At 34.3% G+C, this 19,058-nt stretch overlaps 1 protein-coding gene across 1 annotated transcript; it reads left to right on the top strand.

Annotated features, from left to right (window-relative positions):
* The first annotated feature begins 5,499 nt into the window (after window positions 1-5,499).
* Window positions 5,500-6,036, top strand: LOC100808929 (agamous-like MADS-box protein AGL62). The gene has a single exon (XM_003537093.2). The coding sequence runs from the start codon at window positions 5,500-5,502 to the stop codon at window positions 6,034-6,036; it is 537 nt and encodes a 178-aa protein (XP_003537141.1).
* Window positions 6,037-19,058: the final 13,022 nt, after the last annotated feature.

Here is a 19,058-nt window from a genome sequence, read left to right as displayed (position 1 = left end):
CTCTTGTTTCACAAAAAGGGTTTGCTTAAAATAAAACTTTGATAAAAAAAAAAAAAGTTTAGTTTTATGTGTATTTATGAAATGTTTTTCTGTCTTAAAGATTAACAAAAACAATTAACAGATCAGTCACCAAAATCAATGCAAAGAAAGGGAAGAAGGGTAGTGCATAATGATTTTAATATTGGTTCACCCCAACCTTGGGGTATGTGATTTCACTAACACAACCAATCATTGTTGGACCAACAACCTGCTAATACTCCCATTGGACTTCCAACCTAGCTTCAACTAAACCAACAACAACACTAAATTTCCACCTTGCCAGCCATTACTAGACTTACAACAATAAATGGATTTTTGTGTTTTTGAACTACATAGACATAGATCTTCACCTCACAGAGGGTTTCCACTTAGGAAAATAAATTATGTCATTTCTATCTCAAATCTATTATAGATTATAAGTTGATTATAGAAGTGGGTCACTCTCAACAAAGAGGGTTAAAGCAGAAAACTTAGATTTCTCACACAGAGATTTTGCTCTAGTTTCTCTCACTAAAATGCTTCAACTTGACTTCAAGATGCTCTTCTATAAACTTATAAATCTCAAAAGAAGGTTGTTGAAGTGAAGCCTACTCAACTGATAAGCTTTTGAAGCAAGTAGACAAACTTAACAGTTGTCATGAATTGACAACTTGTAAAGCCATTTTGAGGTAGTCATTTTAAAGTTTCCATCCTGAGGAACCTTTCTGATGAGCATTTTGATGTAAAATCAGAATAGCCAATCAGATGTTAGCGAAGAAAGCATACATGTTTGAGGTAGATCTTTTTTATGAAGATCAACTTATATGCCTTTTTGAAGTAGTGTTAGTTGGTTAATACGACTAACTTTTGTGTAAAAAAAGTTGTGTAAATTGTATTCGACTCGTTCCATTTATAGTTCTTTTTGTAGTATTGTGAGTACATTTTTTTTAAATATAGGTAATAAGTACTGAGTATCCCACTTTTGTGTATTTAATAACCTTTCAATTTCAATTTCAGGTAAAATAAGCAAGTTTGTGCAAGTTCTGATTTTGAGCCGCTCGCTAAGCCAATTCTCTGGCTTAGCGAGCCATCCGCTAAGCACAACAGTTCATGGCTAAACGCGTAGAAGATCCTGGAAGCAGATGAGTTGTCATGATGCGCTCAGCGAGAATCAACTCGCTAAGCGCACTGTTTGCACCTCCAGGTTGAGTGAAGAAGAGGCGCGCTAAGCCAAATGTCACTTAATTTGGCTATGCAAGCTAGAATGTGGTTGAGCAAACGACCAAAAATCAACAACACTATTTAAAGCCTGAAATCAGAAATGGAAACCAGTTCTCAATTTTTGGCGTTTTCTCTGTTCTTGGAAGCATTCATCTGAGTGGCTTAGTGGCGGAGAGAACTTCTGGTGTGAAGATCCTGAGGGACAACAAAGATTAAAGAGGAAGTTATCATGTAGAGTATTAGATGAGAGTTTGAGTGATTGTGAGGTTTCTAGAGGTGAAGGAGACATCCTCACCACATGTACTTCCTAATATTTCATTTTTTCTTTTTCATGTTTGTAAGAGAAGCTTCCCAGTTATGGAGAGCTAAATCCTCAGTTGGTTCTTCCTACGGGGTACTTGATGTAAATACTCTTATATCTATCTAATGATGTTGCATGTGTTCTCTGTGCTATCAGTACTTCATTTTTAGTATGCTTTTGCCTTGATCACGTAGATGAATGCTCGGTTAGGGTCATTCAACATTGGGAAATGGTTTGATCCTTAGAACTTGATAAGATGAGGCTAGTTTATCATATTTTCACGAGGGATCGGGGCACGGTAACCTAGTTGTTGGTATGTATGTCTTAATGCAGTTATGGTCAAGTTTAGTCCAACAAGAGGGATCTGAGGATGACACTTGGCTAGGATTAGGTTAAACATGCACGAGACATCAAGGTTTAGCAGTCCAGGAGAAAACATAGAACACATGAATGTTGTTAGGTAAAGAAAATCTTTAGTAGCATCAGTCGCCCAGTAGGAAGACCAACATGTTGACCTTTTATTTACCTTTGTTTAGTTAGTTTACACACGTGTCCATACTACATATAAACCTTTTATAACAAGACGCTTATTTATTGAACCACAACTTTACCAAGTAAAACAAGTTCCCCAAGAGTTTGATACTCGGTTCTTACCGTTTTATACTACTTGCACGATCCGGTGAATTTGCCGGCCGTCGAACAAGTAGCACAACTTCATCAACCTTAACACATCTTCAAACCTCAAAGCATTTTGAAATAGATTGCTTCATAGACATTTAAGTAAAGGTACAATAGTTGGCGAGTTAGTTTTTTTATCTAGGGCTAGACTGTAAAATATCTACAGTCTTTCATTTTGATACTTCTTATTAGTACTTCTCATGGGCAGATTCAACTTTCAACAAGTTTGCATTATTTACTTTCTAATATGCCCTCAGTGTGTGTGGTAGAATGTGGAAAGTGAGATGTTGTCAACTTCAGTCTTTTGATTTGCCCTCTGTATTTGTGGCAACATATGAAAGACATGATGTTGTCCTTCAAATGCATTCTAAACCAGTTTGAACTCCATTCTGAAGTTCAGTTCTTCAGAGTCAAGTTCATCATTATTTTGATGTAGACTCTGATACAACTTCATTTTGATTTTCGATGCTCTTTATGTAGCCTTTCATAAGTCTTCTATGTAAGGCCTTGTTGTTTAGTATTTTTCCTAAACCAAGTACTCACACAGAAGCATTCTTCATCATGCGGATAGGATTCGTGGAATCTTCACAGTTCTCACCTCTTTGACAACTATTTCGAGACAACCTTTATAAGCACTTCATAATGAATGAACATATCTACTTCTTAAAACAATTAACACTAAAACATTTACGCAGAATGTTAGTTATCACTTAAACCTATCATGCTTTCAATTTGCATTGCTAATGGTTTATTATAATTAAAACCAAGGATGTGGATTTAACATGTTGTCGTCATTCCTAAAGTTATTCCTTTAGTCGTCTTCTTGCTACACGTTTTCTTCTGTGTTAGTTCCATATCTTTTGTAGTCTTATTGGAGTGCAAATGTGTAAGCCAATATGACTCAACCTTTGATTCAAATTATTTTATCAATTCATCCACTCTGGTCCCACTTAGCATGCCAATTTTGTAGTTGTGTAAAATCAAATTGATGGTACCATCTAAAAGCTTCAACAGGATTCCAAAATAATGATCAAGTGATTTGCATCAAAGAGGGAAATATGCTCTCCAACAATGGGTTCTCAAGCTACTCCAAAGAGCATTTGGTATAAGCAAAGTAAAAAAAAAAAAAAAAGCTAAATTGAAAGAGATAAAGGGATTTTGATGAATATGATGAAAATAGAATAATGTTGTAAACTACAAAATAATAACTGAAAATAAGGTAAATTGATTTGAATTTGAGTTTAAGGTCTTTGCAATTGTTCCAATTCGAATATTTATAGACAAAAGCTCATATGTGTCGATTGGAAGCCACCACTGAAACAATTACACTCCACTGCCTATGCTTGTCCCTTAATTCTTGGGATTTTCTTCCAATCATCTTATTCAATCACATGATGAAGTCAACCTTGTTTCCCTTATGACTCAACAACTGATAATTCCTATCGAGCTCTTTAAGTGGGTTGGGCTTTGTGTTGGCTAAGACACATTGCCTTATCCCCATCGATTTCTAAGGAGGCATTTGTTTTAAGTTATCAAGAAAGATTCCTAGGAATCTAGACTTGGGAATATCACATTCCCATGTTTGTCCCAAGTTTTGTGAAAATATTCCTATGAATATGAAATACACATGTTTCTGTTTCTTCTTATTCCCATGTAAAGAGATGGGTATCTTTGATTCTCATGAGAGTGGTAGTTATTTTCTACAATAACTACATATCCTCACTTCTTTCTTCACATTTCTTATTTCATTTTTATTTTTTTAAAACTTTAACTAAATCATTTTATTTTATTTTCCAAAATTCCTAATGAGAACCAAACATGTTCATGGGAATGCTATTACTAGGCATAACATTCCCATAAATACAATTCCTAGGAATACAATTTTATAACATGAAATAAACGCACCGAAATGATAAGATATTGGCAACCTACTAATGGGCTAGACTGCTCAACATCTTGTTGACTCCTTCCATTGACCAACTATCTGTTGAGTTACTGAATTTCTAACAATATTCTACTCTTATTTGGTTAGTTATCATATGTTCAGTTAAACATTGTATATAATTACAACTTATTTTGCTCTTATATTATCATGTACTTGTCATGCTCTGTTATCCTGTCATATCCTATCCTATTAAATATTGTTCACCAAATGTGTCCTTAAGACAATAATATAAAAGTCAACCAACTTAAATAAATGAGAGTTTCTGATTGGATCACAATGTAAAAATCATTTATGCAATTAGTGCATATATTATTTATTTAATCTTAGTTTTGCAAAAAGCTAAAATACTCTTCTTCACACCCATCCTTGCATTTAGGGATTACAATGACTCAAACCAACTCAAAATTAGTTTAAGACTTGAATGAATAATTGATCTATATGATTAATTATATATAATATCAATTATATATATATATATATATATATATATATATTAACATTTTATATTAACAAATTCATGTAATTAACTTCTAATTAATTCCATTTTTATGAAATAAATTAATGTAACATAATAATTTTAAATCGAATCGAGTTAATGATCTAAACCAAATTGGTTTATGAGCTTGAATTGAATTGACTTTCAGCTTGAAAAAAAATAAATTCAAATTGAGCTTCAAACGTAACCGATTCTTATCCAGTCAAATTGAGATAAACAAGTTCAACATGATATGACTCATTTCTCAGTGGTGCAAACTGCAACGGGAGTATAAAGTCAATTGTACCAAAATATAATTGGCATATAGTAAAAAAGATAAAAGTTAGGAACAAATTATTTTCAATACATTTTCTTTTATTGGTTGACATTCATTGGAAATGACAAAATTTGTTGGGTCCCACATCATATATAATGATTTTCTCTCTCTTGAATTTGTAATTTTCATAGCCCTCCTTTGGTAATAAATTAACTATCATTTTCCTTAATTAATTATTAAACCAAATTATTCTTCAAATAACAGATAAGACTGACGCTGTAAAAGAAAAGTACCTGAAAAAAAACTCATCTACAGATATACATTTTTGTACCCAGAATGGTTTATATAGAAAATCATTTGCACATACCATATAAGGCATTCAACTGAGATTCACTTAATCTTGAAACCATTTTAATGCGGTCAAAATACAGGCCAGAAAGTCCACAGAGGCGCGCTTGGCTCACCATATCAGACTCTAGTTCGCCAAACCAAACTTTTTCCTATAAATTAAGCCTAACATCTCCTCTATGTTGCACCTCAATATTCATATTTCATATCATATAAGATAGCAAAGCCTATAACCCATGGAGTCAAACAACATGCCAGACTTGAATGGTGTCGCTAAGAAGACTAAAGGTCGACAAAAGATCGAAATGAAGAAGATGAGAAACGAGAGTAACCTTCGGGTGACATTCTCGAAGCGTCGCACTGGGGTTTTCAAGAAAGCTAGTGAGCTTGCAACCCTCTGTGGCGTGGATGTCGCTGTGATTATGTTCTCACCCGGTAATCGAGTATTTTCGTTTGGCAGTCCCGGTGTTGATTATGTTGTCCAGCGCTATAAGACACAGGGCCCACCTCCCCTCCTTACATTGGACCTCAACGAGGTGCACTCCACTGTGGACGAAGTTGAGCTCCACACACACCTCCACTGCTTGTCCAACCAAATTGCTATTGAGAAGAAGCGCACAAAGGATTTAAATCATTTAGTGAAGGCTGCAGAGGATCAGTTCTGGTGGGCTAGGCCTATTGAAAGCATGACCGATTCCCAACTTGACAAGTATAAGAAGATGTTAGAGGAGTTTAAGAGACAACTCAAAGAAAAACGTGGAAACCTCAACTGATGATGCCCTATTTAAAGTTTTAGTCAATGTTTTTTAATTTAATATGTTTTAGAATGAGCACTAGCTTAATCAAATTAATGTTTGGGGTGTGGTTAGGACTGATTATCTAGGACTTATGTTTTCGTTATGTTGAATAGTCTTCATCATGTGTGGGTAAACTATGTTTCCTTTATGTTGTTTCTTTGCTTTGTTAGTGGAGTTTGTAATTGTGATGTAGTTTCTACATGATGTAGTGTTTGAATGAAAGGGCATCTTAAATACATAAAAATCCAATTCTATTAGAAATTCCAACCTTTTGAAATTTGGTTGGCGATTTTCATTTTCTCATCTTCAACTAAGGTAGGTCGAGTTTGGAGGTAGGCTTAAAACAAAACGGCACAAATAATTAAATCTCCATTCCATTTCGTAGGGGGTCAAAGAATAATTTAATGTATTTTAAATAGATAAGTAAAATATTTAATGTATTTTAAGTGATTAAAATATATTTTTAATTATACTTTTAGTCTCCTAAATTTTAATTATGTCGATTGGCTCCCCTATGTATCACAAATGTGTGATTTTAGTCCCTTAGATTTCAATTGTGACAATTGAGTGCCTTAGGTGTCTCAATTGTGCGATTTTTGTACCTTAAAATTTATAATTGCACTATTAGAACTATCATTTTTTAGGGAAAAATCACATTATTGTGATACCTTGGTGACTAAAATCCCACAATTACAATACTTAAATGAAATTTATATAATTGTGTACATGAGGACCCAATTGACGCAATTGATATATAGGGGACTAAAGTCACACATTTGTGATAGCTAAGGGATCCAACTAGCTCAATTGAAACTTTAGGTATTTCAATTCTCAATTGTGATACCTTAAGGACCAAAAGTATCATTAAGCCAAAATGGAATTCATAAAATTCATGCAATCAATATTTTAAAATTTTTTATATTTTGTGTTTAGTCCCGACCATTTCGTTTCCTCTGTTAAGTGTTCATATGTCCGTTAATTTTTTAAACAACAATTTGTGGTGGGTTTTAAAATCACCAATATTCATTTAGAATTTCAAATTAAAATTTCTAGCAGCTTAAAAACCGTCAAATCAATTAAAGAAAAAAAAGAAAGAAAGAAAACATATTTGGAACATAAAGACAATTCACAATCCACAACCTCATGCCAATTCTTGACAATAATTCATATGCACTAACCTTGAAAAAAATTTTTGGAAGAAAAGACAATTAACAATCCATAATCTCATGCAACTCTTCTCAATAATACATATTCATTTTCCAAGAAAATAGATCTAGTACATAAATCCCCAACTCTCATGCAACTCTTCACAATCCAAAATCCAAAATAAGAACAAAAAATTATTGGAACACAAGGATGATTCATTAAGGCCACAACTTTAACTTTCCCTTCAATGACAAGCACCTCATCAATTAAAGCAAAAAAAAAAAGTCCAAACACTTGAATTAAAGATGTCACAACCTTGACCATTTTTTCATAACTACCCCAATGTTACCCAAAACACAAAGGTAATTGAAGATGACCCTTTTATTATCCTTCCACGATGTTGTGTGTGGGTGAGGTGATAATTGTTTCTCACACTTTATTTTTGTGAACAATTAGCCTAAATTTTTTTAGGATTTTTGTTAATATATTGTTGCTATTGTGAATAAACTATTATAAAAATAATTTAAGAAAATAAAAAGAGAGTTTTTTTATTGTTTTGTTTTAAATTTTGATGTTACAAAGGTATTTTTTAGTTTAAAGGATTGATAAGTTGCAGACTTAAGTTGACCATAGCTAGATGACCCTTCACCACAGCGAAAGAGGACCTGTTATCAAGTGAATGAATGTGAAGACTTGCCACAACTAATATGAATGTTGAAGACTAAGATATTAAGCAAGCACTCGCCACAACGAGTGCAACTCTCACCATAGCGAAAGTTGGTCATAGAGCAAGAAGATTCAAGTGAAGTATCATTTGCAAAAGATGAAGCCTCGTTGTAGCAAGAAGTGTCCTCGCTACAATGAGAGTCTAATGTGACAGAAAAAATATATAGATTTGGCTCTAACTAAAAGAACTTGTAACATCATAATTGACACCTTTTGTCATTTTTTCGATTCAGACTTATAGATTTGCATTTTTTCCTCTCTCTCTTTCTATTGTAACTTTTGATTTTAATGTTATTTTAGATCAAATCAAGATCCATTGGAGCTAAACATTGAAGTTGTTAATTGAATGAAGTAGTAACCAACTATGTGATTCTTCATTTTCTGATTTATTTTCTTTGTTATACATGTGATCATATTCCAAATCTTTGCTTAAATGCATGCTTAGGCTTGATCAAACTAGCTTTTAGGAATTGAATTGTGTTGAAAAAAATTGATTATAGATTTGAATTGGAATTGTGTGAGAGCTTAATTTTAGGAATGAAATCAATTTTTGCATTGAAGAGATTCATTGTTCATGTTCTGAGTTCTTGGTTAAGTTACCTAAGGAATTAGGAATTTAGCTTAGGAATAAAAGATTAATCACCTAAGGAATTAGGATTAATCAATTGAGCTGAGTCTTGGTTGCATTGTGTTGGATCGAGTGGCCTCAGAATAATTAAGAAGGGGGGGTTGAATTAATTATTCCTAAAACTTTACCAATTAAAAATTACTCTTTTAAGGCTTTTACTTTTGTTGTTAAGAGAATATGGAGTAGAAGAGAAACTTAACAGAAAGTAAAAGCGAAAATTAAATGTACAGCGGAAAGTAAAAGAGTAGGGAAGAAGGAAACAAACACACAAGAGTTTTTATACTGGTTCGGCAACAACCCGTGCCTACCTCCAGTCCCCAAGCGACCTGCGGTCCTTGAGATTTCTTTCAACCTTGTAAAAATCCTTTTACAAGCAAATATCCACAAGGGATGTACCCTCCCTTGTTCTCTTTGAACCTAGTGGATGTACCCTCCACTAGAACTGATCCACAAGAGATGTACCCTCTCTTGTTCTCAGTCAAACCCAAGTAGATGTACCCTCTACTTGTACCACAAAGGATGTACCCTCCAATGTGTTAAGACAAAGATCTCAGGCTGTTAAACCTTTGATACTTTGTGAATGGGGATACAAAAGAATTCTCAGGCGGTTAAACCTTTGAATGCTTTTGTATTAGGGAATGGGAAGAATCAAAAGAATTCTCAGACTGTGTCGTGTTGAATTCTTTGACAAGGGAGAAGGGAGACACAAAAGAATTCAGGCGATTAGTCCTTTGTTCATTTGGAAAAGGGAGAAGAGAGACACAAAAAGAATTCAGGCGGTTAGTCCTTGGCGAATTCTTTTTGGCATAGGGAGAAGAGAATGAAAAGGATGAATAGCACAAGTTTTCAAGGTTTAGAAAACCAGAAAACTTCAGAAAGCTTTTGGTACAAAGAAGAAGAAGATGTTCAAAGAGATTCAAGGCTTGTAAAGGATTGTAATGAAATGATTGGAAAAGTATTCAAGATTGTTGTTAGAAAGATTGATTGAAAATGAAAAACAAAGCCTTGCTTTTATAGACTCTTCATGTCTAGTCAAGAAGGCCATTCAGAAGAGTTATAACTTTTAGAAAAACTTAAAACCCATTTGAAAAAGTCAAAACCTTTTTGAAGAGTTACATCTTTAGATTTTTCAGAAACAAACACTGGTAATCGATTACCAAATAAGTGTAATCGATTACACAAAGCTTTTGAGTGAAACAATGTGACTCTTCATTTTTAAATTTGAATTTCAACGTTCAAGGACGCTGGTAATCGATTACCAAAACATTGTAATCGATTATAGCCTTTTGAAAATATTTGGAACGTTGTAAATTCAGTTTGAAAACTTTTTCAAACTCATTTTGCTACTGGCAATCGATTACAACAATATGGTAATCGATTACTAGAGAGTAAAAACTCTTTGGTAAAGGTTTTGTCAAAAACTCATGTGCTATTCAAAGTTTTGAAAAAACTTTTTAATACTTATCTTGATTGAGTCTTTTCTTCATTCTTGAATCTTGATCTTGATTCTTGAGATCTTGAGTCTTGATTCTTGATTCTAGGCTTTCTTCTTGAGTCTTGAATTCTCCTTGATTCTTGAACTCTTGACTTGCTCTTGATTTGCTTGAGATGTTCTTTGATTCACTTGAGTTGTTCTTTGATCTTTTGAGCTTTTTGTTCATCACCTTTGTCATCATCTTTTGTTGTCGTCATTGTTATCATCAAAACACCTTTGAATCATTGTTGATTCATCATGAAGCTTTGCTTCCACACATTGAACTAGGAAAATGATTAGAAATTGACTTCTATATGTTGAATGCTATGGAATTCAAGTCAGCAATGCCTTTTTTCTTTGATTTCCATTTTTGCTCCAAATTTTTTTTCAAAATCCACCAATTGTTCTTTTCTCGCTATAGCAAACTCGGGTCTTGCTACAAAAAAATTCTCTTTTGAAAACTGAAAAACATTGTCTCACTCACTAAAACAAATTGACAACACACTGTAGTGAATGTTTTAGATTACATTTTTTGCTCAATTCCTAAATATTACACCAAGTCTTTGAGATTACAATACATAATACTTATTGTTTCTTTACTACTAGATTAGGTACACTTTCCTAGATCATGAGCCAACATGAAGGTGAGTAAGGTGATGTGTCAAGCTCATCCGAGTGGGAAATGTGATTGGTTGAGAAGTGAACTTGAAGTTGGTGATATGAGTTAGGGGTCTCAAGAAACCCAAAAACATGTACTCAGAATAGAATACCACATATTTGGAGTCGAGTTTCTAAGGGGGGTTTTGAGCCAACAACGAAGGCTTCAAAGGGTGCTTTTGGAGTGTTGTTTGGAATCAGCATCGAGGAAAGGTTTGTAAACAGTCACGATTCAAAAGGAAGGAGAATCCTTTAGGTTTAGGGTTAAAAAGAATAAATTTTCTTGATTATTTACAAATTTTAAATTAATAATAATTAGTGGTTTATATCCTAGCTATTGATTTATTTAAATGACATCTAAAGTTTTAAAACAATTGGTCCATGGTGTGGTTGCATTTAAATGGTTTTAGAAAATTATGTTGTAGCCATGTCCAAGTCTATGGTTTTCATTGTTGGTCACATTTACCATGAAGGAAATACTTGTGCAAATAGGCCCAACTTTTGTTGGTGGGACTTCACGCCAACTTTTGTTTCTAGACTTTTTGTACTGGACAAATAAAAACTTCTTTGTTAAAGGTTTAGTTAGTCCTCTTTTTTTGCCTCGCCTGGGTTTGGTTATGCCCCCCATGGTCTTCTGTTTTTCTCCTTTGTTTATTATTGGATTATGGCGGGAGGTTGGCGGGTTATTGTAACAGTGCCAACATAGTTGGGATGATTGGAACCTCTTTGTCTCAAATGCCACAATCTTGATCATTTTTTTATAACCTCCCAAACGCTACCCTTGCATGGTGTAAGGGTGAGTCGTGTGGTGTGTAATGACCCGATTTTAACTTTAAATGAATTTAAGTTGTTTTTCGCATTTGAAATTGTTTGGTCTGAAGGATTCAAGTTGGCAACAACTTGTGACTAATTTCTTAAATCATTATTGTTAGATTATTAGTGCTTGATTTACTTGGTAATGGATTTATTTTGTGTTTATAATATTAATATTATTTTGTTTGGTTAAAATTGTGTGATTTGATTAACAATTGAAATTATTGTGCATGTTCAATTATTTAACTACTGTGACAATTAATTATTATAGTGTTGATAATTATGACGTTTGTAAATTCAATTTTATAATTAACCATATGTTTGAAATTATATAGAATTTAATTAACTGATATGTTGTGTGCTTCATGGGCCAAAGGAAGGTTACAAAAATAACTAGATTTGGGCCTACTTGCTAGAAAAAATATCTATCAGAAGGGGTGTATTTAACAGAAACAGTATGCAGCGACGAAACCTGGCCAGAAACTAAAAAAAGTGGAGTTAGAAAAGATCGGGTGGAAACAATATTCGTTTGGGCTTCTATTTGTTTTTCGGTCCAAGAAATTCTAAATAATATAGAGTAATTTTGACACATAAATTAAATTATATTATTAATTAAAATAAAAAATTCAATAATTATTATTAAAATATTTTTAAATATTAATCATAATTTGAAAATCTTAGAAGATTTTTATAATTTAAAGAAAATTGGCTACGTAAATAAAATATAATTTAGTTAAAGTTGAACTTTTTTTATAATTTTCATAATTTGTAAAAACAAATAAATGTTATTTCTTAGAAAATTATATGATTTTTTAATTAAATATTAATTTTTTCATTTCAGCAAGATTTATATATAAGTAGTTTGGACAATATAAAATTCATTGTGTACCATTGGATTAACAATATCAACAAATTATTTGGACATTGGTACTAGAGTTGCCAAAATGGACCAAGCCAGACTGAACTCAAATAGGCCCAAATTCAATCAGGCTTATTAAGTCTAATATTTTTATTTTTCTCTTTTTGAATTTGTATAAATTTGGACAAAAAAGTAAAATTGGTCAATATGGTTCGGTCCAATGGGCCATCAGGTCTGATTGGACTTAAAAAAATAAAGCTCATATAGAATATGGGTTGGCCTAACCCAACCTATTTTCACACTTGGCATAGTGGACCAGTCCAGGCCACGTAGGACCGAGCCATTCATTTTGTTAGTTCTACTTGATACATAATGTCATGAATACTCAAATAGATTTGTTTGCCTAATGAATTACGTGAAGTAAGAAAAATACCACAAGAAAGGGATTGAATTGGGGTTTTACAAACTTTTAAATCATTTTTGAAATAAATAGGTTTCTAGTGTAAGCTCAGAATGAAACAGTTCAAAATGAAGAACTATTCTGAGCTCAGAACAAAACTACAAGTAGTTTTGGAAAAAGTGTTTTTTTCATAGTTCAGATCTCTTGTTTCACAAAAAGGGTTTGTTTAAAATAAAACTTTGATAAAAAAAAATAAGTTTAGTTTTATGTGTATTTATGAAATGTTTTTCTGTCTTAAAGATTAATAAAAACAATTAACAGATCAATCACCAAAATCAATGCAAAGAGAGGGAAGAAGGGTAATGCATAATGATTTTAATATTGGTTCACCCCAACCTTGGGGTACGTGATTTCACTAACACAACCAATCATTGTTGGACCAACAACCTGCTAATACTCCCATTGGACTTCCAACCTAGCTTCAACTAAACCAGCAACAACACTAAATTTCCACCTTGCCAGCCATTACTAGACTTACAACAATAAATGGATTTTTGTGTTTTTGAACTACATAGACATAGATCTTCACCTCACAGAGGGTTTCCACTCAGGAAAATAAATTATGCCATTTCTATCTCAAATCTATTATAGATTATAAGTTGATTATAGAAGTGGGCCATTCTCAACAAAGAGGGTTAAAGCAGAAAACTTAGATTTCTCACACAGAGATTTTGCTCTAGTTTCTCTCACTAGAATGCTTCAACTTGACTTCAAGATGCTCTTCAATAAACTTATAAATGTCAAAAGAAGGTTGTTGAAGTGAAGCCTACTCAACTGATAAGCTTTTGAAGCAAGTAGACAAACTTAACAGTTGTCATGAATTGACAACTTGTAAAGCCATTTTGAGGTAGTCATTTTAAAGTTTCCATCCCGAGGAACCTTTCTGATGAGCATTTTGATGTAAAATCAGAATAGCCAATCTGATGTTAGAAAAGAAAGGATACATGTTTGAGGTAGATCTTTTTTATTGTAGAAGCAAATGCCTTTGGTGTTTTGATGATGATCATGATGATTTGATGCAAATGATGCAAATGGGATTTTCAAGTTTAAATTCAGGACAATGATTCAAGAATACAAGCCACAACATCAAGATGATCACTAGTATTTTAGGAAAGGAATTCCTAATTGATATAGCAAAAGGTTTGGCCAAGTAATTTAAGTTAAAAAGTGTTTTTCAAGAGATTTACTCTCTGGTAATCGATTATCAGAGGATGTAATCGATTACCAGTGGCCAAAACTGCTTTACAACAGCTACTAAATATTTGAATTCAAATTTTAGACTGTGTAATCGATTACACAATATTGGTAATCAATTACCAGCAGTTAATAAACGTTTTAATTCAAATATTAAAACCTGTAATCGATTACACAAATCTTGTAATCGATTACCAGAGGAGATTTTCAGAAAATAACTTCCAAGAGTCACATCTATTCAAATGGTTTATGAATGGCCATCAAAGGTCTATTTATATGTGACTTGGAAACACGAATTGAGATGAGAGTTTTCATTGCCCAAAAAGTTTTATCCTCTCAAAAGATTAAGAGAGTTTTTCTGAATTGAAATGTCTTATCCTCTCAAAGATTCCTTGGTCAAACACTTGCATATTCAACAAGGAATTGTGATTGATCTTCATTGTACAATCTATCTCTTTCAAGAGAGATTTCTTCTTCTCATCTTCTTACTTCTGAAAAGGGATTAAGAGACCGAGGGTCTCTTGTTGTAAAAGAATTATGAACACAAAGGAAGGATTGTCCTTATGTGTTCAGAACTTGTAAAAGGATTTTACAAGAGAGTGGAAAATCTCAAGTGGGTTGCTTGAGGACTGGACGTAGGCACAGGAAGTGGCCGAACCAGTATAAATCAAGTTTGCATTTCTCTCTTCCCTTAAGCTTCTTTTATTTATTGCTATTTATCTTTGGCTTGAAAGAAGTTTATTTTGAATTGTCTTTTGAGTAATTCATGTTAAGGGTGCATTGTTAATCTAAAAAGAGAGAGTGAAATTTTAATTGGGGAATAGTTCTTGTTATCTTAATTCAACCCCCCCTTCTTAAGATAACTGAGGCCATTTGTCTAACAAGTGGTATCAGAGCAGGATTCTTGTATAAAGTTTAAAAACTTCAAGAATAGATATGGCCTCATCAAACTTTCCATTCCTTGAGGGAAATTCTATTGATAGGCCTCTTATGTTCAATGGCGAGGGTTATCACTATTGGAAAACCCGAATGCAGATCCTTATTGAGGCCATAGATTTAAATATATGGGAAGCCATTGAAGTTGGTCCTTTTATTCCTACAAAGGTAGTGGGAAATGCAACTATCTTTAGTAGCATCAGTCGCCCAGTAGGAAGACCAACACGTTGACCATCTACCTTCGCACCCACCACTGCTCACCTTTTATTTACCTTTGTTTTGTTAGTTTACACATGTGTCCATACTACACATAAAACTTTGAATTCTTTGACAAGGGAGAAGGGAGACACAAAAGAATTCAGGCGGTTAGTCCTTCGTTCTTTTGGAAAAGGGAGAAGAGAGACACAAAAAGAATTCAGGCAGTTAGTCCTTGGCGAATTCTTTTTGGCAAAGGGAGAAGGAAATGAAAAAGATGAATAGCACACTTTTGTTTTCAAGGTTTAGAAAACCAGAAAACTTTTAGAAAACTTTTGGCAAAGGAAGAAGAAGAAGAAGATGTTCAAAGAGATTCAAAGATTGTAAAGGATTGTAATAATTGTTATGAATGAATTTAAAATGCAAGTCAAGGTCTTGCTTTTATAGATTCTTCATGTCTGGTCAAGAAAACCATTAGAAGAGTTATAACCTTTAGAAAAACTTGAAAACCATCGGAAGAGTTACATCTTTTGATTTTTATTCAAAACTTATCACTGGTAATCGATTACCAAATCATTGTAATCGATTACACAAAGCATTTCTGTGAAAGGATGTGACTCTTCATAATTGAATTTGAATTTAAACGTTCAAACATACTGGTAATCGATTACCAAATCATTGTAATCGATTACACCATTTTGAAATCAATTGGAACATTGTAAATTCAGTTCAAATCTTTTTGAAAACAATCTTCGCTACTGGTAATCGATTGCAATAAACTGGTAATCGATTACCAGAGAGTAAAAACTCTTTGGTAAAAGGTTTTATGAAAAATTCATGTGCTACTCAATATTTTGAAAAACTTTTTAGTACTTATCTTGATTGAGTCTTTTCTTGATTCTTGAATCTTCAACTTGATTATTCTTGATTCTTGAAACTTGAATCTTGAAACTTGATTCTTGAATCTTGAAATTAAATTTCTCTTGATTCTTGAAGTGTTCTTGACTCAATCTTGAATTCATTCTCTTGGGCTTTTTGTCATCATCTTTGTTATCATCAAAACTCCTTGAATCAATCTTGATTCAACATCATGAAGCTTGCTTCTACAAATACTGGGTCCAACTGAAAATAGAAGAAAATCACTCAGAGTGTACAAACCTCACACAGGCAAGTGTTTCACCCTAATTTTGAACCATAGATATGTCATGACTTGATTTTGCAAATCATTTCCTATCAAATAAAAAATTACATGCGTGATCATGGATCAATAGGAATTTTTTGGGAATAGTGTTTTTGGTGGGAAATTTGGCTCTGAGTGTTTGGGCATTTTCCTTTTCTGTTTTTGTTTAGTACGGGGCGAAAAAGTCGTCGGCGCACAAGATTTTGGTTGGTAATCAAAGAGAAAGGACTACTTCAAGTCGTGGTTTCCTTTGTTTTTTGCTTTCTTCCAATCTTTGATTGGGAATTTTCTTCTTTTTCTTTCTTCCAATCTTTCATCAGGAACTTCTTTTTCTTTTGTTTTCTTCCGATCTTTGATCGGGAACTTTTTTTTCTTTTTCCGAGGGCGAGGATGGATATTCTCACCCTGGGTCATGGTTTATGGTGAGTTGGGATTTTGGCTCAAGGCTTGTAGAACGACTGGACATGATATATGTCAAGGCATTGGTTTGGCCAACGGTTCAGGGATAAAGGAATGTCCCACATTATTTCCATGACACACATGCAACAATGATGATTTGGAAATTTTATGCAAAACTGGTCATGCATACACCCATGTGGACACTCAAGCATCAAGTTTTTATGGTCATGTGACACTAGGGCTCAGGATTCATTTTCCCTATTTAAGTCAACCCAGTGTTTCCAAAACATGCTCTTTTATCAATTCATGCATCCATTCGAGTCCATTTTGGGCTTTTGGCAAAATTTTCACAGCATTCACCTTTCAGGTGCATACACATTTGTTTTTCAAAAACCTTGTGTTCTGAATGGCAAGTTCATTTCCTTTCAAGAGCATGTTGGCTTTTTAGCTAACCAGTTTTATTGTTTTATTGTTTTTTTTTGTTTTATTGTTTTTTTATCATGAGGTATTTTGCTACCTAAACACATATATATTTTTGTGAGGTATTTTGCTACCTAAACATATACATACATATTCAAAGTAGTTTTGCTACATAAACATATACATTTTTTTGTGAGGTATCTTTGCTACCTAAACATATACATACATATTCAAGGTATTTTTGCTACCTAAACATATATATTCTTTTTTTTTTTGTGAGGTATTACTACCTTCCCAGTTTGTGCTTGTTTATTTAAATTCCCAGGATTATGAGCAACTAGGTGTGTCAAACTATGACTTAAGAAACAAAGGTGATCAAATAACAAGTAGAAAATTTAAAAGGTACTAGGCTACCTCCTAGTAGCGCTTCTTTAACGTCTTGAGCTGGACACTCTGCCTAGTGTCTATTCGTATCCGTCCCTAGGCCTTTGGGAGCAGAACGACATTATGAAGTAAAGACGTGACCATGCCCCCGCTTACCCTGGTCTCTTTGAATCTTCTACTAGGCGCGGCATCGGCCTTCGCTTGAAGCACGTGTTTCCCCGCTTTCACCTACAGGATGGAAATATGCATGGGCATGCACATGCATAAGCAGTTTAAAATGCAACGATGCTGAGCAAAGTCCGTTATGTTCATTTTAATTAAGCATCCGCGACACCCTCTAGGGACCTGAGTGAAGGGGCTTGACGCAACAATAGACACAACACAAGGATTGGGAAAAGAATCATTAATCTTTCATTTTTATTAAATTTGTGACCGGGGCATACAAAAGGACAAGAAGCCTCGGAAAAAACACAAAAACAAAATGGGCAGGGAATCTCTGAATTTCCCCAAGTGTCAAGCGTAGTATCGCTTGACAACTTCAGTGTTCACGGGGAAGGGTAACTCGATGTCATCCATGTTGGCAAGCACCAGTGCTCCTCCCGAGAATGCTTTCTTCACGACAAAAGGTCCTTTGTAATTTGGAGCCCATTTTCCCTTGCTATCCTTCGGGTCTTGGGATATCTTCTTCAGCACCAGGTCTCCCTTGTTAAACTTGCATGGGCGTACTTTCTTGTCGAAATCATTCTTTACCCGTCTTTGGTACAGACGCCCATGGCTCATAGCCGTCAGCTGTTTGCCCTCTATAAGGTTGAGTTGGTCGAAACACGCTTGGGCCCACTCCGACTCTTTCAAACTAGACTCTGCCAAGATCCTCAAAGATGGAACCTCCACCTCGAATGGTAGTACGGCTTCCATTCCGTACACCAACAAAAATGGTGTTGCCCCAGTTGAAGTGCATATCGAAGTCTGATAACCATGTAGCGCGAAGGGGATCATCTCGTGCTAATCTTTATAGGACACAATCATCTTTTGGATAATTTTCTGGATGTTTTTGTTTACCTCCTCTACTGCCCCGTTCATCTTGCGCCTGTAGGGCGTGGAGTTGTGGTGCTGGATTTTAAAGTCCTCGTACATTTCCCTCATCATCTTGTTGTTCAGATTGGTGGCGTTGTCTGTGATAATCTTTCTCGGCAATCCGTATCGGCAGATTATCTCCTTTCTAATAAACCTGATGACCACCTTCCTTGTGACACTGGCGTACGAGGCGGCTTCAACCCACTTGGTGAAATAGTCGATTGCTACCAAGATAAAACGATGCCCGTTTGAGGCTCTAGGCTTGATGGCCCCGATAACATCTATTCCCCACATGGAGAAGGGCCATGGGGCAGCCTTGACATTTAAGGGTATCGGTGGAGCGTTGACATTGTTTGCGAATGCCTGGCACTTATGGCATTTTCTCACATGGAGGCAACAGTCGTTCTCCATGGTGAGCCAATAGTACCCCGCCCTCAGGATCTTTCTAGCCAT

The sequence above is a fragment of the Glycine max genome, chromosome 10 (assembly GCF_000004515.6).
Source record: "Glycine max cultivar Williams 82 chromosome 10, Glycine_max_v4.0, whole genome shotgun sequence".
NCBI lineage: Eukaryota > Viridiplantae > Streptophyta > Magnoliopsida > Fabales > Fabaceae > Glycine > Glycine max.
This window is presented reverse-complemented; position numbering and strand designations above follow the sequence as displayed.